This window comes from Nyctereutes procyonoides, unplaced genomic scaffold, assembly GCF_905146905.1.
Source record: "Nyctereutes procyonoides isolate TBG_1078 unplaced genomic scaffold, NYPRO_anot_genome, whole genome shotgun sequence".
NCBI classification, from domain to species: domain Eukaryota; kingdom Metazoa; phylum Chordata; class Mammalia; order Carnivora; family Canidae; genus Nyctereutes; species Nyctereutes procyonoides.
In genome coordinates this window covers 592779-614336 of record NW_026575122.1, presented here as the reverse complement: position 1 = coordinate 614336, position 21558 = coordinate 592779, and the positions used below count along the sequence as shown (strand labels likewise).

Here is a 21558-nt window from a genome sequence, read left to right as displayed (position 1 = left end):
CTAGTGCAGGAAAAAAGCAAGCCAACAACACACAGTTTTGAAAATTAAGCATGACAGAAAATGGCGGAAAATATCAGTGATCCATGTTTTCTCAATGTAATCAGGCAATCGATCTTATTTGTTTTTTTTTGTTATTTATTTTCAAAAATTTAATTATTTATTTATTTATTATTTATTATTTATTTATTATTTATTTATTTATTTACTTATGATAGACAGAGAGAGAGAGAGAGAGGCAGAGACACAGGAGGAGGAAGAAGCAGGCTCCATGCAGGGAGCCTGACGCGGGACTCGATTCCAGGACTTGAGGATCGCACCCTGGGCCAAAGGCAGGCGCCAAACCTCTGAGCCACCCGGGCATCCCAATCAATCTTATTTGTAATTACAGTTCCTTTTCCCTGAAATTAAACAATAATACTTTATTATTGATAAAGTGGATATGTGTGTGTATTTGTATGTATAGTGAATTATCTATAGAGACGTACATATTTTAAAACAGCACACTAATTTATGTCATCATGGGGTTTTTCCTAATTTGGATCATGACTTTACAGTATAAAGTACTACGTCTTACTTTTAATTTCTAGAGTTGGAACATTAAATTGTGTGTGTGTGTTTAACTTTGAAATAGCTTTTCAGTGTAGTTTACTTCAGTGAGTAAACGTTTCCTTCCAATAGAGAATATTAAGAAACGAGGGTGAAGAGACCTAGGTTTTATAAGATACCAAGGAAAATTAATAAAGTTTACTTAAAGGGGTGCCGGGGTGGCTCAGTCAGTTAAGCAAAGGCCTCTGGCTCAGGCCATGATCCCAGGTCCTGGGATGGAGCCCGCGTCAGGCTCCCTGCCCAGTGGGGACTCGTGCTCTCTCCCACTATCTCTGTCACCATCTTTGTCTTTCCCTCAAATAAGTAAATACAATCTTTAAAAAATAAATAAATAAAAATATTTACTTAAAGACTAAATACTTATAAGGTTTCACAGTATATTTCTCTTAAAATCTAAAAAACACAAGTATAAAATAATACACAGTTTAAATTCCTTAAAATTACAATATTACAAAAATTCCTTAAATTACAATAGAAATTAAAGTAAGAGGAGGTATCTTAGGATAATCTCCTTTAATAATAGTCTTTTTGAAGATCAGGAGTCTCATGATAATTCATACTGTTTATGTATAAATGATCATAAATATAATTAAATATAATTTTTTAATGTTTTGTTTAATTTTTGTTTAATGTTTCTTAGAGTTTTTAATGTTTTGAAGAGTTCCCATAGACTCTCGACTTCTACATCAGTGGCTCTTCAGTTTGGAGCTTCTGACCTAGCATTTCAATTAGTAAATTTGGTTCGGAAAAAATAAACAGGGAATTAGGGAACCGAAAAACCTTATCCCTTCTCCTGACCACTACCTGTGGTGTACACCACTTCGGAGAGAATCGATCTAGACATTTTACAAAAAGGAAATGGAATTTATTCCCAAAGGTTGTGCAATTTAGACTGATAACTTCCAACCAGATAACTGAGGGCTACTTCAGCGTGAACAAATCTCTTCCACCCTATAGTTGGGATCATTTCTCTCTCTCTCTCCCTCCGGCTCCTTCTGACTCTCGTGTGCATGTGCGTGTGCGTGTGCGTGTCTCTCTCTCTTTTGGTCTGTCTTTCGCGTTCTCAATCTCCTTTTCTCTTTGTATATATATAAATGGTAGATGATAGATAGGTACATAGCTAGATAGATAGATAAATAGATAGACTTGGTGTAAAACAAGGTATATATCTATATATCTTTTCCTCTCAGCTGTATTTAAGTCAGTTGTATGTCCTTATATTTATTATTTTACCTTCTTGAGATTCAGATTAGAGGGATTTGCTTTATAAATTAAGGAATGTGCACTCATTCCTCTCTCAATTCCCTCCCAATACAAATATTCTAAAATTATTCAATTATTGTAATTCCATCTACTACTTGCCTCTGCATTTTATTTGATTTTCAGAATCAAAGTAACAACAATCTGTGGCTTTCATCTTTTTAATATCATGTAAATCAGGCTCACCTCTTTTGTGGAATTAATAGAGATTGAGAGGATTGGAGCATAGGAGCCTTAAGATCTTCATGAAATGGAAAATGTTGGAAATTATTGTCATATTCCCTGGGAGAGAAGATTTTTTACTTAACCTTTAAAGTATTTTCAAAAAAGGATATTTTGAATAAGGAAACAACTAAGCCAGAACACCTTCTTCTTGAAAACTACATGCCAGTCATTAAATGGGCTTACCACACTTCATGCATGCTTTTATTAAACTAGATATACAGGAGATCTAATTATCTGTCAAATAATACAAAATTATTCATTTGGAGATTAATCAATGAGTATGTGCAAATCACACTGGAGATGATAAGTGTTTTCATTTCATCTCAGCTCTTAGGATTTTCCTTACAATGATTTCTCAAACTTGTACCATGAGACCTCTGGGGATGCCATTGCCATCAGATTTCAGTGATCATCTCTAGTCCACTTACCTGTTTCAAATATTTTCGGCCAGATTTTCATTCCCTTAGTTTCTCCTTTTCACAATTTTATTTTGCCCCTACCTCAAATTCTGTACTCATTTATGTCATTTCTCTGGCACTTACATCAGCTACACACACCATGCTGCTGTTGTAGGATTTTTACATGACAAAACCAGCTTGACTCTGCCTTGGTGGAAAAAGCTAAATCACAAACTTACTTATTCATGTATTTGTTTGTGTTTAATCTACCAGTCTGCTTAGAAGTGCCTTTGGTAATTAACTGCAAAAGGAAGTAAATGGATAAGCACCATTTCAAGTTTAATGTCAAAAATCTAACGTTCCAAAAAATATTTCAGATAATCAGAACTGCAGAAAATTCTTAAATATTTCTCACAAACTTTGAAAGAGTAGGCATTTACTTAGCTATGCGGTGTGATTGGAAATCGCCAAGAAAATTTCAATTCAATGATCTGTAAAATCTTCTTACATCTACTAGTTGATCTTTTCATTATTTATTTTAATTCCAGTGAAGTTAACACAATGATCTATAAAATCTTCTTACATCTACTAGTTGATCTTTTCATTATTTATTTTAATTCCAGTGTGGTTAACATACGGTGTTATATTAGTTTCTGCTGTGCAATATGGTGATTCAGCAATTTCATATGTTGATTCAGTGCTCGCCAAGATAAGTGTACTCTTGATCCCCTTCACCTACCCACCCATCCCTCACCCCCACGTCCCCTCTGGTAACCATTCATTTGTTCATTTTAGTTAAGAATCTGCTTTTTGGTTGGTTTGTCTCTTTCTTTCTTTTCCCCCTTTGTTCATTTGTTTTGTTTCTTAAATTCCACATGTGAGTGAAATCATATGATACTTGTCTTTCTCTGACTCACTTATTTCACTTAGGATGATACTCCCTAGCTCTAACCACCTTGTTGCAAATGGGAAGGTCTCATTCCATTTTATGGCTGAGTAAGGTTCCATTGTGCATGTAGACCGTATCTTCTTTATCCATTCATCTATTGATGGGCTGCTTCCGTAGTTTGGCTCTTGTAAATAATGCTTCAATAAACGTAGGGGTGCATATATCCCGTCATATTAGTGTTTTTGTATTCTTTAGGTAAATACACATTACTGCAACTAGTGGATTGTAGGGTAGTTGTATTTTTGATTTCTTGAGGAACCACTATGCTCTCTTTCTTTCACAGTGCCTGCACCAGGTTGCATGCCCACCAACAGTACACAAGGGTTCCTTTTTCTACACACCCTCACCAACACGTGTTTCTAGAGTTTTTGGTTTTAGCCATTTGACAGGTGTGTGGTGATATCTAACTGTGGTTTTGATTTGCATTTCCCTCATGATGAGTGATGTTGAGCATCTTTTCATGTATCTGTTGGTCATGTGAATGTCTTGTTTGGAAAACTGTCTGTTCAGGTCTTCTGCCCGTTTTTTAATTGGATTATTTAGGGGTTTTGAGGTTGGTTGTATAAGTTCTTTACATGTGTTAGATACTAACCTTTTATTGGATATGTCATTTTGAAATATCTTCTCCCATTAAGTAGGTTTTCTTTTAGTTTTCTTGGTTGTTTCCTTTATTGTAAAGAAGTATTTAGGTTGATGTAGTCCCAATAATTTATTTTTGCTTTTGTTCCCTTGCCTCAGGAGACACATCTAAAAGGAGGTCATTATGGCCGATGTCAGATAAATCACTGCTGTGCTCTCTTCTGGAATTTTTATGGTTTCAGGTCTCACATTTAGGTACTTAATGCATTTAGAGTTTATTTTTTTTATGGTGCAAGAAAGTGGTTCAGCTTCATTCTTTCACATGTAGCTGTCCAGTTTTCCCAATACCATTTGTTGAAGAGACTGCCTTTTTCCTATTGGATATTTTTCCCTGCTCTGTCAAAGTTTAACTGACCATATAATTGTGGGTTTATTTCTGGGCTTTCTATTCTGTTCTATTGGTCTGCAGAAATCTGTTGCATTTCTATACACTAATAATGAAACAGCAGAAAGAAAAATCAAGAAAACTATGACATTTATAAATGCACCAAAAATTAGATACCTAGGAATAAACTTAACCATGGAAGTGAAAGACTTGTACTCTGGAAAATGTCCAACATTGTTGAAAAAAAATTGAAGACAACACAAAGAAATGGAAAGACATTCCATGTTTATGGATTGGAAGAATATCGCTATAGTATCTATACTACCTAAAGCAATCTACATAATCAATGCAATCCCTACCAAAATACCACAGCATTTTCATAAAACTAGAACAAATAATCCTAAAATTTTTATGTAACCACAAAATATCCCATATAGTGAAAGCACTCCTTGAAAAAGAAAAACAAAAGTGGAAATATCGTAATTCCAGACTTCAAGTTATACTACAAAGCTATCAAAATATAGCTGATCTTTGAATTCTGCTATTTGAAAGTCATTCCTTTAGCTATCCTATATTCTTTTAGTACTGACTCAATTAGCATTTGTCACGTGCCTACAACGTGCCAAGCATGATTCTATGCAATAGGAAATTGTCAGTGAACAAAAGAGACAAAGACATCATCAATCTTTAAGAAGCTTACTTTCTAAGGGGGAAGGAAAAGTTCAAGAAAAATTTAATGAATTGGTTCATTATACAGAATGTCAAAAGGCAGTTAAAGGTATGGAGAGCAAGATCATGGGGATAGAAATTGTTGGGCTGGGCATGGCGGGTGGGTTGCAATATTACAGAGGTCAGTCAGGGTAAATCTCATTGAAAAGAGGAGATATGAACAAACATCTAGAAAGAATGTGTCAGCAAATGAATGATTAATGATAGGGCATTCCAGGCAAAGAGAAAAATTAGGGAAAAGTCCTAAGGCAAGGGAATGGCTGACGGTTGTGAAGAACAGCAAAGAGGCCAGCTGGGGCCACCTGAGCAAGCCGTGGAAACGTGTTGTAGGAGTGGTGAGTGATGTCAGGGAAGTAACAGGTGAGGGAATTAGGTCAAATCTGCAGCCTTGTAAGGACTTTCTTTTCTGTTGTGAACAAAATGGGGAGAGGAGACTCGTTCCTGGATTTTGAGAAGAGAAATTATATGATTTTAAGCTTTAAAATATTCACACTAGATGCAACGTCAGGGAAGAAAGTAGGGAGACAGGTTAGAAACAAGGCTGGGTGAAAAAAACATGGATGCGAGAGCAGCAACAAAGTCAAGATACGATGTTAGTCTGGACCCGAAGGAGAGCTCTGGCAGTGATGAGGTGCCCAGATTCTGCATGTATTTTGAGGGTAGTGTCCATATTATTTCCTGAGGAGTTGGATAGAGGATGTAAAGTAAAAAAGAAGGGAAAAATATTAGCTTTTTTAGTCTGAGCAATAGGAATGACGGAGTCGATATAAACTGAGATCTGGAGGGTTATGGATATAGGAGGCTTTTGAGTTGGAGGGAGACCCGGAGATAGATTTTGGACGTATTGCATGTGAAGACGTTGGGTTGGCAATTGGAATATATGTCCCAGAAATTCCGATGTTAGATCTGAGCTAGTGATGTAAAATCAGGTATCATTACGACATAGAATGCAAAGCCACGCGGGCAGCTAAGATTAATAAGGGAAGGACTGTAGATGCAGACAAGAACAGGACTAAAAACTGAGCACGATAACTTTCCAGTATTAAGAGATTGAAAAGTAAAGGGGGGACCAATACACAAGATTAGGAAGGAGTAACCAAGGGGGTAGAAAAAAGGAGAATGAGAGTGTAGGATCCTGGAACCCCAGTGATGGAGGCATAGCCAGGAGGAGAGAGTGAGCATCACATCAAATCCTACTGATAAGTCAAATAAGATAAAGACTATGAATTACCATAATAACTTTGTTATTAAATAAATGGCACATATTCATAGAAGACATAGCATATTTATTGCTTTCTGTCATTTGTTGCTTGAGTAAAATAAAACTATAAGACCAGAGGATATTGTCTGAAAATAATGAGTTCTTCAGGCTAAGGGAAGAGTATAGTAACCAAATCTCAGGCCAGATATGGCAGTGAAATCTTTTTAAAAAAATCATCTTTTTCAAAACAATCAGACCTTGAGAAATTCATTTAGTATCTGTAAACTCATTTATTTTTTATCTTCGAGATAAGGGGCCAAACCATACAACCCCTAAGCTCCCTCCACCTCAAGATTTGTGCAATTTGAAAATAACTCCCAAAATTCTACCACTTAATGAAACGGCATTCACATTTAAGTGTTGTCTTCTATTGTTGCCCATCTATGTAGAAAGCACACTTGTATACAAAAATAGACAGATTTTAAAAACAAGAATTTGATGTGTGCACTCTTAGTCACCTGATATTCCATAGTGGGTCTGGACTGTGGAGCAGATACACAGCGAGCAGCTACCCAACAAGGATTTTATCAAGTTTCCACAGGACCGTGGTTCAGATTTGTTTCTTGTGGAACAGAAGTTATTAGGAAACATTAAAAATGTGACCCAAGACAGCTAACAAGACCCTTCTGGTTACAGCCTATGACCATCTTTTTGAAAATAAGCATTTCAAAAGGTAATGAAAGGATGAGTATAAAGTGGCTATACGCAGTGAAAAATGAGAAGCTTAATGAAGGTAAATCCAAGGAAACCACGTCTGAAGAGACTCTGGATGAGGGTCCACCAAAACATATAAGATCTGTTCTTAGATATAAAACCAACTTCCCAAAAAGGGCAATGTTGTTCCCTGCTGGTTTAGAGGAACACTATAGGATGGGACTGGTTTTGATGCTAATATTCACGAGTTCAGAGGAGAAGAAAAATGCCACACCTCTAAGTTTGCAGGTTGGAAAAGGCAAAGTCATCAGAGGATGGGACGAAGCATGTACTAGGAGAAAAGGCTCACCTAGAGATAGAAGGGGACAGGGCCTATGCAAAGGACAGCCTGATGCCAAAATTCCACCAAAGGCAAAACTCATTTTTGAAGTGGAATTAGTGGATACTCATTGAATAGCAACGCTCCGGATATTAAGACATGGCCTTGAAGAAGCGTACGTAGCTAATCAGAACTGGTTGCTATTGCGATGGAAGAGTTAACTGGAAAATTCAAGAAGTTGGATATTCTTTACTCAATCCCCAACTTTTAGGATTTGTAATCCATTACAATTCCCTAAAATCTGAAATATTTTACTACATCTGTGTAAAATATTGGGTAGGGAGAACTGGCTTTCCCCTTTAACCTCATGTTGTAAACTAAAAGGCTCCATAAAATCCTATCCGGGTGTCCTTCAAAAAAAGTTTGTACCAACTCTTCCTTAGGGGGACGAGTCTAGGTGATACACAACTTCTAGGTTATTGCTAAATGTATTACATTTTCCAAGAGAGAGGTGGAGAGGCATGTGCGTGTGGTTTAGGAGATCTCTTTATGTGAGAGAGAGTCTCTCGATCATGAAGATATTTTCTGCATCTTGCTCAGCTTGGCTGAGGGGTGGTAGGTAGTTCTGGACAACTCTGGACACGTAGCTGACGAGAGATAGATGTCCAGGGCATAGGCACTCCTCACCAGCAGCTGCCAAACCATGCGGCTGGTTAATTTATGATCCTTTTTCTGTCTCATTTTGATCAGAGCCAAGTAACCGTCTATGATGGTTTAGCCCCATCCTCACTCTCACTGGAGGGGATTCTTCAGCTCTTTCGGACTCAAGCCATCTCCAGAGTCCAAAAAGACGATAGCAGAAGCCACTGCATTCTCCTTGTTCTCTCAGCGTCGTCAAAAAGGAAAAAAGGAAAAGGAAAAGCTTTCCCTCCAGATCTCAACCCAAGGGAAGGGTTAAATGAACTCTGTGATCACATGCCTCTCCCCACTTCTTCTCCCCTCTTGTCATAGTCCTTGGAGACCAGAGTCTCCTGCCCTGGCTAGCCCTCCTGCCCTCCGGTTTGCAACGGACATCTCTGCATGGGCGTGGGCGTGGGCGTGAAACATTTGTAAAGCATTCTTACTCCACAAAAGCTGGATTTCGTTATTATCTTATCGTCGCACATATCCTACTTGACAGGTCAGGGACTGAATATTATTGACTGATGCATTCTCTCCGAGTTTTCACTCTGACAATGTTAAATCTATCTGTACTACCCACGGCCAGGCCTTGGATGCTCAGTTCGATGGGAAGAAGATACTGTGCAGAGAATCAGAAGAGAAAAATGTTTCAACGTCTCTGAAAGATTGCCGCGGGTGCAAAGAAGAGATAAAACCCACATTTTCAAAAAGGACCTGTATTTCATATTGTACTCAACAAATGTAGATGAACTCCAAATAATGACGGAATTTTCTCAGACATTACCAAGGCACTTGGTGGTTCAAAGATTTGTGTCCCAACAATCCTATGAGGGTTGTTAATTAAGAAAACTCACAGAGGAAAACCTGTGCTTATTTTACAGGGAACCAGAGAGGAAGGATATACAGACCCTGCTATGGCTGCTCAGGATGCGATGGTGACTAGAACCAGATCTCAAAGTGGCTATGAAAAAAATGTGTTAAAATGGTCTGGGGTGTTTGGGTGCTACCTGCCAGCTCTGTGATGTTTCAGGTCCTGTGGGAAGCCTGTCAGCAGAAGACAGGGGAACACAAAACCATGCTGCAGATGATCCTATGCAACAAAAGCTATCAGCAACTCTGGCTGGGTAATTATTAATTAACTTTCTTTTCAGCCACTTAACTGATTGTATAATAAAAAGCAAGTAGCTAACTGGAAGGCAAGAAAGGGAAATGTCACAGACAAACGAACTTATTTTGAATTATGTGTATCCAGACATGCCTCAGCTAATGACACTACTAAGGAATACAATTTTCTTCTGACTTTATTTTTTCCAATAACTGAATTATATAACCTTGAAATAGTGAATCTTTTAAATCATCTGTTTCTGGTGGAGAACTTACTCAAATAAATTAGCTATTTTCTATTGGGTATATTAAATGTTTTCGTGAAGAAAATAGAGTGAACATGGCTTAGCGAGTCCATTATAAGTCAAGGAGATTATCATTAATGACATGATTTACATGAAGCTGCCATATTGGTCTTAGAGATACATTCTTATCAGTTTGCATGTTGTTTGACTTTTATACCTTTCTGTTTCTTTGAGCTAAAAAAAAAACTGGATTTTTCTACATATATGAAATAGTATAAAAAATCTGTAAAAGGAGATCCCTGGGTGGCGCAGCGGTTTAGCGCCTGCCTTTGGCTCAGGGCGCGATCCTGGAGACCCGGGATCGAATCTCACGTCGGGCTCCCGGTGCATGGAGCCTGCTTCTCCCTCTGCCTGTGTCTCTGCCTCTCTCTCTCTCTCTCTGTCTGTCTCTCTCTCTCTCTCTCTCTCTCTCTCTCTCTGTGACTATCGTAAATAAATAATAAAAAAAAATTTAAAAAAAAATCTGTAAAAGACAGCCTACTCCAACTCAGCCTGCACCCCTCCAGTTTATTTACCTTCACTACTTTTAGCAATATAATCAATATTTATATTTTAAATTTATATTTAATATCTTTATACTAATATGTTTATAATATGTACAAAATCTCCTTTGAATTACATCAATTTGTTGAAGTTTTCCAGGAATTTCAGAATATTTCTGGGCAAGACCTAGTAGATGCCATCAATGAATGCTATGATGGATACTTCCAAGAGTTGCTAGTTGCAATTGGTAAGTAATGATTTATTTGGTGTACAGAAGGCCTTTTATTCCACAATAAATGCTGGTGAGCTCTGACCGAATTAGAGGTGCATGAGTATGCTCTTCATTGAGTCACTTTCCCATTAATTTACTTAGTGAGGATGTTAACTCTCTACAGGGGAAGTACATTAGCTACTGACACAATGCACTAGGCTGGCAAATTGTAACTTTAAAGAACTAATACCCTCCCCTAATAGCTGGTTCAACTTTCCTACTGGGGAAACATTGAATTCTCAGATACTCCCTCCGATAACTGGGATCTCACATCTTTAAATTCACGTTATACGTACTGGCTTCCATCCCCTTGTTAAAGAGCAGATTAATGCTAGCAACACGGCTTCCTTTTCTCCAAGAAGAAAAGAGTTTTTTGCCATCATCTTCAGTACTTTGCCTTTAGGGGTAAGTTCTACCATAAACACAGATTTACCAAGCTGTTTCTCAGTAGTGATTTCTGCAGGCTTGTGAGACAGACAGACATGCCTCCGTCTCTTTCGTAAGAAAAGATGTCTTTCCACAGAGAGGAAAACAGTGGAGGTCTCCCATAACAACTTCTCTCAAATTACCTATGCTGTACCCGTGCTGTGCTATGACTTGACAGCCTACGTCGTAGGAACTACAAGTGAAAGGTCTTTGTGAAATATCCCCGTAGAGGATACATATCAAGTAATCACTTATATTTCTCCAATAAAAGAATATTATGATTTTCCATTCCTAGAAAGGCACAAGCATACATGGGCATTGGAGAGGGTAGGTAACAGGGGTTTTATAACTTAGCTTGTAAAGGTGTTTTAAGCTAGGTTCCCATAAAAAGGTCTGGTGGGTTCTATGAAATCCTTAAAATAGTATACGATACATGAGTATTTATGTGTTTTTCTGGGAATAAAGTACATTGGTTTTGGCTAATTCTCAACATAGTTTAATGACCACGTATCACATCACAACTCATTTAGCAAACAAGGTCCAAGGAGGTTAACTGACTACTTCAGAGTCTATCAACTAATGAGCAACGAAGTTATGACTAGAAGTCGTGTCATCTGAATTTCAAGACAACTTTTTCCACCGTAGACCGTACCACAAACAAAGCCGTGAGTGAGAGGAGATAGCAGACATGAGAAATACCAGAAAACAATTTAACTGATTCATTCACTTATTCAATAAACAGGTATTGAGTTACGTACTATTCTGGCCATTGATTTAGACGTTGCAGATGAAACAGTGAAACCACAAAACCAGCAACCAAAGCTACTTCTCCTCAAGGTGCCAACATTCTAGCAGAGACTCAAGAGTACTATGAAGCTAAAAAAAAAAAAAAAAAAAAAAAAAAAAAAGAGTACTATGAAGCTCGTGGTTATTAAAAAAAAAAAAAAGTAAAAGATGAAGGCGTAGTCTCACAACCCAAAATTATCATTTGAACTACAGAGAAAACACCACTGTGATGATTTTTATTTCGGCCAAAAGTTGTAACCTCACATATGCTATTCGTTTACTTATTAATTTGTTTACTTATTCAAATAAACACTATCGAATGGCCATAATCATCAACTGACCTCCAACAAGAACAACAGTTCACCGGGCTCTGAGGGGTTCTAATGCCACAAAGGTTTTGAGTAGAAGACTCCTAACACTGGTCCAGGCTCCTTATGGCCCATCCAGGTTTTCTTTAGGAGACCTCGGATTTGGGGCACCTGAGTCACTCAACCGGTTGAGGATCCGACTCTTGGTTTCAGCTGTGGTCATGACCCATGTCAGGCTCCACATTCAGTGGGCAGTCTGCTTGAGGTTCTCCTCCAAGCCTTGCCCTGCACTCTCCCTTCCCCCAATTCTCTCTCCCTCCCCCTCTCACTCTCTCTTTCCTAGATAAATAAATAAACCTTGAAAGAAAGAGAGACCTCAAATCTACTCATAAGTCTACGAGGGATTAAAAATAATGTTTGGGAAAATGAATCATTTGCATATTGTCACACAATAATAAAAATCTATAATAGTGGTGATAACCTGGGTCTCTTTGAAGCTTTATTTAATTTTCAGATAAAGAGGATGCATTTTTCTGTAGTAGGCTATGTGAAGGAACTAACAGATCACCACGGGGTAGAGATAGACTCAATGAAAACCTGAACGAGTCATTATAATATTGCTGCTTTCCATTTTTCTATGGGTCATGGTTTTACCGCCATTCTAAATAGTGAAATTTTACTGTAGTGTACAATGAGGGGTCCCACACAGAACTCAAAAAGTATCACTCTTCCAGGATTTTAACAGAAAAAAAAAAAAAGAAGTGTTCTCATTGTTTCCCAAATTCTGAAGGAAATATATATTGTCACCCTCACTCTCTTTGATTTCTCTGATTTTTCCTAGTTCTCTGTGTTCGAGACAAACCGGCCTATTTTGCTTATAGACTATATAGTGCAATCCATGTAAGTACGACCGACATATTTTTAAAACTTCTCCAGAAAATCATGTCTATTTTCTCAAAGCACTAGGTTTACTTTTATTATTTAAATATTTTTAACTTGTGTGCAAATATATTCATTTCAAACAAATATGCTCAAGTGAAAAAAAAATGTCTCATACACTAGATGAGACCCACCAAACGAATGATGCTCTGCTCTCTCTCTGCGCCGGAATGAGTTACCTGAGAAGCGTGGCTCCTTCGGGACTATATCCCCCAGGAGCTCTTCACTCTTCTCAGCCTATGAAGAAACTGGCAAATCCAAATACTTTTATATTTTGCCAAAGACCCCCACTTCAAGCTTAATGCAAGGAAAAAACATATAGTATCAAGCAGAAAATGTCAAAACGTTATAAGCCCTTAGTAACAAATTGCTACATTTCTGAAGTTTAAAGACATGAAATAATGGCACTGGTTATTTTTAAACCTAAAGTGTTATTTAGAAAAGAAAAATACCTTAAAAAGAAATGGCTAGACAAGAATAAATTCTAAATCTATTTTAATAATCAAATGAGAATCTTATTCATAGTTTAGTGTGATTGCCAATCACACCTCCTTTGGTGCATTTATTTTTTAAAAAACAAGAGGTTTAAATTCATGAGACAATGCACAATTCATCCATGATGTGCATGACACATTTTTGGAAAAAAGAAAGATTCTGATACAAATCATTATACATATATTATAGCCTCAAAAGCTCAGTGAAAATTATTTTTCTTAAAAAATTAGTAATACGGTAGTTTTAGTAATCAGCATCCTGTCCTCAAAGTGATTTTTACAGACCAACTTATTAAAAGTAGCTAGCATGCAGGGATAACGTAATAGTCGAGACTATTTCTACCATGTATCTTGTAAAGAGTAGTTTTTATTTGTGTACAAGAACCAACCTATGTATCCTCAGAACACATATGCTCACAGCCTTCTGTTTCTATTTTATTCTATATCCAAGCAGAAAAAAAAAATTGACTTGATTTTAAAAAATTTTAAGTAACGTATTGGCCAATGCTATGGAATGATTTAAACAGTGTCCTTCTCCACAAAGAGAAGTTTCACTTGCAAAAAAAAAAAAAAAAGTTTCACTTGTGAATGATCCTGGGGAAGTAAGTGTAGTTACTCTGATGCCAAATTTGCCCAAGCTAAGAGGTACTTATTCCAATAATAAATAAAAATTCTATTCCTTCTGCGTGTGTTTCAATACAAAACTGAAGATACATGTACTCACAACTGGCTTGGAGGTAAAGAGGAAGATTGTATATTCAGGTAATTGAATTTTTGATATATGATGACCTCAAATGTAAAATATTGGTAAAGCTGTTTACACTGCCCCTAACCAAAGAAAATCTACAGAGATTTTTCTCTCGTGCACTCTAAGTAACTTAAATATGGGAACTTGGGTTAGTCACTTAATTTAATCACCTCAAATTGTGAAAATATGGCTTAGAGGTCTACACACAAAACGTTTAGACATCAAAAATCTAATGCTCAAAAAAAAAAAATTTACATTATGCTCATTGGCCACTGGATGTCCCCATTACTCCATTTGGAAAGACAAATAGAACTTCGTTTGTAAAGTAATATTCTCTCCAGAGCTAGGAGATAGAAATTGATCTTTGTATTTTTCAGTCCTTGTGTTTAAATCCAAAAATATTTCGAATACTCAGAATTTTTGTTTTTACAGTTTTTAATAATAGACCATAGAATAAAAACGTAACTGTTGTCCCACTCAGACATATCAACGTCCGTCTAACGTAATTCTAAGCTCACCTGCTTCCCCGGGCTAGAATTTTTATGTAGAAAGAGCACAGGATCGGACTTTTGTGCTATGACACGACGTGAAGGCGACAGTGTGAAGGTTGGCTAGGCTACAAGTAGAAGGACCTATCTCAGGGTGGAAGGATGAGGCCCAGCCTCAAGGCCCTGACGTGGGCCTGGAAATAGCATCCCTGAGGGGCCCGCGCCCAGACGCACCGACCCGGCCAGTGAGGAAGCAGAAGTTTAAAGAGCATCTGGACTACAGGGAGAGGAAATGCATTCATTAACCTTACCACGTGCACCCATGGGCAACAGACAGTCGAGGTCTCCCTAGGGTCAGAAAACCGGTCAGAGCCCCAGGTCTCACGCTCCCTCCCCGCCTTGAGGGCAGAGACAGGCCCAGGGCCCAGGGCCGCTGCTAGGGCTGCCCCGACGGGCCCGGGCCCGACCCGACCCTCACCCGCTCCGGGAGTCCCTCCAAGGGCAACACCCAGACGGCCAACGGGCGCAGGAGCAGACGTGCAACGTCACTGGTCCTCGGGGAAAAGCAAGTCACAAGTGCAGTGAGCACCCCCGGGCGCCCGCGTGCCTGCCAGCCTGGCCCTATCGCAGAGACACAGAAGAACAAGCCCGGGCTGGCCACGCCGTGGAGCGGACAGAGCCCGCGCCGGCTACTGGTGGCGTGAACCCTGGGCAGCCAGTCTGGGGAGGAAAGCCTGGAGTTTCCTGGAAAAGACCGGAGACGCACCCGCCATACAATCCAGCAATCCCACTTCCGACTGTTTATTCAGAGAAGCAAGAACACGGGTCTGAAGAGGCGTGAGCATCCCTGTGCTCGGCGAGGATCAGCCTCGCGGCCCCGAAACAGTCTGTGCCCGTCAGGAAACAACGGGTCACACGCGCAGGCAGGCCCGCGCACAGGGATAGGACTTCGCCATGGAATAATCACGGGATATTGCCACTGGCAAAACATGGGGCATGGGTGCACCCAGAGGGTGTGAGGCTAAATTAGATAATTCAGACAGAAAAAGGCCAATACTCTGCTAGTTCTTTGACGTGTGGGTGAAAGAAGACGCAAACAGTCTCATGGCACAGGACACAAGCTGCGGGTCACAGAGGGGGAGGGCGGGGGACGGCGGGGCGCTGAGGGGGATTAGGAGGCCCAAACTCCCAGTTACAAGGAGACAAATGGTGCCGGTGGAACCCGGCCTCGGGGACACGGCAGCAGTGTTGTCAGGACGACGTAGGTGCAAAGCTGCCCGGGGAAACATCGGATCCCGGGGCCCTTGGGTGCCGCATAGACCTTGACCCACTGGGATGTACGAGTAGGTGAGAGCGTGTCAGTCACCCCTCCACGGAATGAACCAACAGAGGGAAGGAGACAAGGCCGACACCAGCACAGGGCACCGCAGGCGCAGGTGCAGGCGCAGGTGCAGGCGCAGGTGCAGGCGCAGGTGCAGGCGCAGGTGCGGGGCAAGGCCCAGGCCCAGGCCTCTCGGGGCCTGCAGGGTCTGAGCAGGAAACAGCCCCGCAAAGGGCACGAGCTCTGCAATAGGAAGACTGACCTCAAGGCCCTGCTCCCTGATTTTTCTTTTTTTCCCTCTCCTTTTCTCTTTTAGGACTTCGGTTTCCATAACAAAACTGTAATCAGGATTCTAATCGCCAGAAGTGAGATAGACCTGAGGACCATCAGGGAACGATACAAAGAGAGATACGGGAAATCCCTATTCCATGACATCAAAGTAAACCTCCTGCACGTGATTTGTTTCTGACCCACATTTTAACCTTTTTGAAACTGAAGTAAGAGCTTTCGTTCAAATGACTTCGTGTGAGAACCTAAAAAGTTAGCTATTCTGGCAAGGATGGTCCGTGTCGGCACGTGGCACAGCCTTCAAGGCCTCCCCGGGTAAACGAGGCGGTGCCTTCACCTCAGCAGCAGTGTGTTTCTCTCTGGTGTACTTTAAACAAAAATCGTTGATGGATTCAGGTAAAATATCCATCGCCTCATTGCGTGGTTGTGCCTTCTGTGCCTTCAGTTCGAAGCATGAGCTGTGTCAGGAAAAGCACAGTTGGCTTAAGGCCGCACATACCGAGAGGAGGCTGCTTAGGTCCGCCCAGCTGCCCCCTCCGAGGCACAGAGGGCAGGCCCGCCAGGGAACCCCACAACCCGTGACCCGGACAACCCGAACCTGGCCGCTCTGTGCTCTGGAACACTCTCCGTTCCTCTGTCCCTTCAGCCCCCGACAGCAGAGCAGCGGCGATTCAGAAGCACAGTCAGCCCCGCCATCCGATTCGCCCAACCTTTAGTCTGGATCTTGATAAGACCCAGTAAAGAATTATTAGAACATACAGGACCGCCTATGTAATTTGGGGCACCCAACCTAAAATTAAAATATTTCACCTCTCATTCAAAAAAAATCATAAAGAATTTCAGGACGAAATTCAGCAGACACTGAACCAAGGGGCTGTAGACTGCATCTTACCTTATTCTTCGCACGGAGAGCTAAGTGCTGTTACCTGTTCAAAGTGCTTTACACTGACATTTTCAGTGGCATAAAGTAGCTTTTCAGTTGATTAAAAGAGGGATCCAGAAGCAACTTGACAACCCGAGGACCAAAAGATCAGAAAACACACACACACACACACACACACACACACACAAGACCCTGTAGGGCTTTGCACAGCCAAAGTGGTTTCCAAAAGGAGGCATCGTGGCAGTTAAGAGAAATTTTATTCCTTCGTTTTGATAAAACCTTCCTTGCACCTACCTTCAAAACCCTAAGCTTTTAGTGGCAATAAATATTTCTCATTGAGAAATACATGTCCTAACTCATTTTCTAAATGAATAAAATAATTATGATATAGATACCGCAATTCACCACGGTCACCTCAAAGTCTGCATATAATTAATGTAACTTGGCCACATTTAAAACAGTGAATTATAATTACATGACTTTGTGTGAGAGAACATTAAATATGATAGTTGATTTTTAACACAGGTTTTATAATTCCGTTTATTTATTTATTACTATTATTGTTTTGAAAAACTTAGAAACTGTAGAAGACCGTAAAAAGAATCATAAAAATTGCCCTTATTCTCTGTCACAGAAGATCAGTAGCAAAATGTTAGACACTATCTTTAAAATATATATATATTATATATATAAGTATATTTTATACATATATAAATTATATATATAATATTTTATATATATATAATTTATATAATATTTTATATATATTTTTACTACATAAAGGAATACTTTTATTGAATCATGGTATTCCACTGTTTAAGTTATAAAATACACAAACTACCCCACATTATTAAATATTGCTTTTTTACTTTTTCACTATTATACAAAATGTCTATGTTTTTTGGTGTAAGTTTTTGTGTTCATCAATAATTGATCATTTTCTTAGGCTATATTTCTGGAAGTAGAACTACCGCATTACTGAGTACAACATTTTTAGGTCTTTGGAGGCATATCGTCAACTTGCCTTTCAGATTCTGAACTGATTTTTAGCAATAATATTAGGGCACCTCTTTCAAAGTTGAGGAGAAGATTTAATTCTACTGTGAGTTATTCTTTTCATAAATACATATTAGAGTTCAATCAACTTTAGATGAACCCTATTGTATTGACTATAACCATGGTATTATTTTTCAATAACTTCCACTCGAAATAGTTCTCAGGACATACTAAATCTTTAGATGAAAAAGGTCAACAATCTTGGAAATGCTAATGGCCCATGGATCTTTCTCATTGCGGTTCAGAAGAATCATGCTTCATTTTTAGAAACACTAAGATATTTTGTTTCATATACATTGTTTTTTTTTGTTTGTTTGTTTCAGAATTTTGCTTCAGGGCATTATGAGAAAGCTCTGCTTGCCATCTGCGCTGGGGATGCTGAAGACTACTAAGTCAAAGGACACTGCACTCCTCTTCAGAAACATGTCAAAATACAGAGTTGCGAAAAGTTTGCATCATTAGAAACATTATAGCAAAACTATAGAATCATATTTTCTTTTCTCTTTAAAATCATTCTAAGCCAAAGAAAAATCTATTGATAAAAGTACATGAGACTGGATTTGTGCTTATCATCGAAATCAGAAATTTACTGAATTGTGTCTAATGGAATAATAAAAATTTCACTGAAATATATTTTATTTATTTATTTTTAAAGATTTTATTCATTTATTCATTAGAGACACAAGAGAGAGAGGCAGAGACATAGGCAGAGGGAGAAGCAGGCTCCATGCACGGAGCCCGATGTGGGACTCGATCCCGGGACTCCAGGATCACGCCCTGGGCCCAAGGCAGGCGCTGAAGCGCTGAGTCACCCAGGCGTCCCCAAATATATTTTATTTAAATGTGAATTATAAATTCCCTACAAGAAAATCTACTTAGAGCTGTTCTTAGCACGCTTGGGGGAAACACGGTGTGTGGCCAACCCCCTTGGAGAGATTTTCAAGATTTTCTTACAAATGCAATAAAGCTACAGTGAACGTCTAAAGCTGCCTTTATTTAAAAGAAAATGAAGCTATAAAACTGCAAGATGCAGCCAGGTAGACGCTTGTCAGGCGTAGATGTGTAAGAGAGCCAGATGTGAAAGTGGGTGTCTATGTCTGTGTGTGAGTGCATACATGAGCTGGGGGTTGAGGGTGAGTATATCTGACAACCATTCCGGTAAAGGCAGTTTATTTCTAGCCCATTTTTTAAATACGTGCGCCTACCCAACCCAACATTTGCCCATGCAGTGTCATAAAAGTCACTACTTATTGTTTTTGTCTTTCCTTCTTAACATCCACATCAAAGTCATTTGGACGTTACTATGCGCTTTGTACCATCAGGAAAGCCTGGCCCCTTGCATGTCTGAAGATTCAGGAAATTAGGAGCAGCAAGGGAAAAATACTCACAAGGTCAGTTTGGGGAGACCATCTAGATTGATGCCACAAACTAGCCAAGAATAAAAGCAGAAACAGGGACAGGTGAGTCCACAACAGAGGGCTCCCAATATATGCAAGGGAAAAGATAAAACCCAAGATCCCAGGAAGCAGCAATTAATGAAGTCAACCAAGGAAAATGAGGACACATGCAATAAATCTAGAGGAACTGGTGAGGTTGATAGGAGTCCTCTATTCTAACATGGAATGTTTTTCTCAATAGCCTGTAGCCCATTCCCTGTAGATCTGTCTCAATCAGTCTCAGAAGTGAAAAATATATTCAGAACCTGTTTCTTTACAGGCAAAAATGATACAGGACATTTAGAACACAGTGACTGGGCACAACATGAAATATTTCAGAATAATTAGACTTCTGAAATCATTTCCAATATTTCAACTTGCTGCTGAGGTATATGTCATATTTTAAATTGGCTTTGATTTCTATCTTTTAAAAAATATTTCAAAAAATAATAAAAATAATAAAATAAAAAATATTTCATTAGCGTTTCAGTCAAAGGTAGTAATTGTTTGAAATATTAAGCATAGTTATTCTACAATTTTTTTCAGCTAAGAGTTTTAAAACAAGCAAAGTTGTTAGAATTCCTACTGATAATTTAGATATTTAAATTAAAATTTTCCTGGCTAGGACATTTTTGTGTCGTACTTTAGGACATTGTGGAATTTATACTTTAGCTAGGTAATGCTTTTTCTTTGGTATGGCACAGTGTTGTCAAATCAAAATCAAATCTGGACTTAGATAGGGAGGGGTTTTATTCAAAAAACTATTGCAATAAATGGAGAGAGGAGCTGCAACAGGGAAAGAAGGGCTACTGCAACAGAAAGGACGCTCTGACCGTGAGGTTTGCAGGGGGCTCAAGCATCAACCAGCAAAGGATGTTTAATTTATAGGAATGAATAAACAAGGCTGGAAAGAATCGAGTGTGGAGGAATGGGATGAACTTGTGGTGACTGGACAATCCACGTGGGGATCTCTCTGGTTAACGTTGCCAGTCGTCGAACTGAGAATGGACAGTTGATCTGGGGACGCCTCCAGTTAGTTTTCAGCAGGAACCGAAGGGTGGATGAAAGTCCAAGGAAAGGAGAAACCTGAGTAAAGTTTAGTCAAGTCAAGTTAGCCTACAATTTGTCCAGATTGGTCAGTAGGGGAGAACAGTTCAATTACTCATTTATGAGACAAAGAGTAGGAATTTGAAGGGCGTGTTGAGGATTGTTATGGGTAAACAGGGGTCATGTGCAAGTCTTATCTAAGTCATATGAGAAAGAATGGTTCTATATAGTAGGCCATTTTCTGAAACACAAAAGGGTGGGAATATTTCTTCACCATTTCTATTTTCCAGGATCACAGCAATAAAGATTAACATTGTCAATGTCTTTTTTTTTCCCCCAAAGTTTTGTCTTGAATGTTTCACTCAGTTGTTTAAATGCCAACATAACATTATCATCTTCACTATCACATAATTCACTTAGTAAAATCCTGTAAAAAAAAATAAGTGTTTAAGTTATTATCATTGTTATTTGTACTTAATGACGTTTAGCTGTTTATATTAGCCCAAATGTTTACTATACCTGATGGATCGAATAACAAGTGAAAAATATCTGATTAAATCGAAAGCATCTCCCATATTGAAGCTGTAGGGAAAAAAATGTTTAAAGGAATAAATTTGCTTTTGGTGTGTTATTAACTTCCAGTAAAGGAAATACTAAATGACCCCTGAATTCCTGGCCATTCCAGAGACAAAATTAAATCAGATATGGAAAGACTGCAGAGAGGGATTTATGTCCGTTGTATTCAGTATTTTACTATGCTCAGTTTAGCCCTAAGAAGGTTAAACTTGTATGTGATGTCACTGAAAATGACAAAGTAGTTTGCTTTAAGAGCCCATCCCTCCACAGAAGCATCCAAAACAATCATGCAAAAACTGTCATAATTAACTTTGTCAGAACTCTGAAAAATAATAACTCTGAATCAAGAAAAAAGTTACAGAAAGTAGGAAAAATTTGTGATATTTTTATTTGTTATTTCTCCATCCTCCTCCCAGCTCAGTGACAGTCTTGAAGACAGCAGCCTGCCCCTAATGTGGACTTCGGGTTCCTAGTTCCGGAAGGAGCAGATCTGGCTTTTTTTTTTTTTTTTAAGATTTTATTTACTTATTCATGAGAGACAGAGACAGAGAGA

At 39.0% G+C, this 21558-nt stretch overlaps 1 protein-coding gene and 1 pseudogene across 1 annotated transcript in view; both read left to right on the top strand.

The window, feature by feature from the left end:
* The window catches only part of ANXA10 (annexin A10), a 45603-nt gene extending 27265 nt beyond the window's left edge, over positions 1–18338 (top strand). The window contains exons 8-13 of the mRNA XM_055336255.1: positions 8928–8981; positions 9077–9170; positions 10090–10185; positions 12571–12629; positions 16036–16158; positions 18270–18338. Coding sequence (XP_055192230.1) covers positions 8928–8981; positions 9077–9170; positions 10090–10185; positions 12571–12629; positions 16036–16158; positions 18270–18338 — 495 coding nt within the window. The remainder of the gene's footprint in view (positions 1–8927; positions 8982–9076; positions 9171–10089; positions 10186–12570; positions 12630–16035; positions 16159–18269) is intronic.
* Positions 5688–7499, top strand: LOC129516963 (peptidyl-prolyl cis-trans isomerase FKBP3-like; annotated as a pseudogene).
* Positions 18339–21558: the final 3220 nt, after the last annotated feature.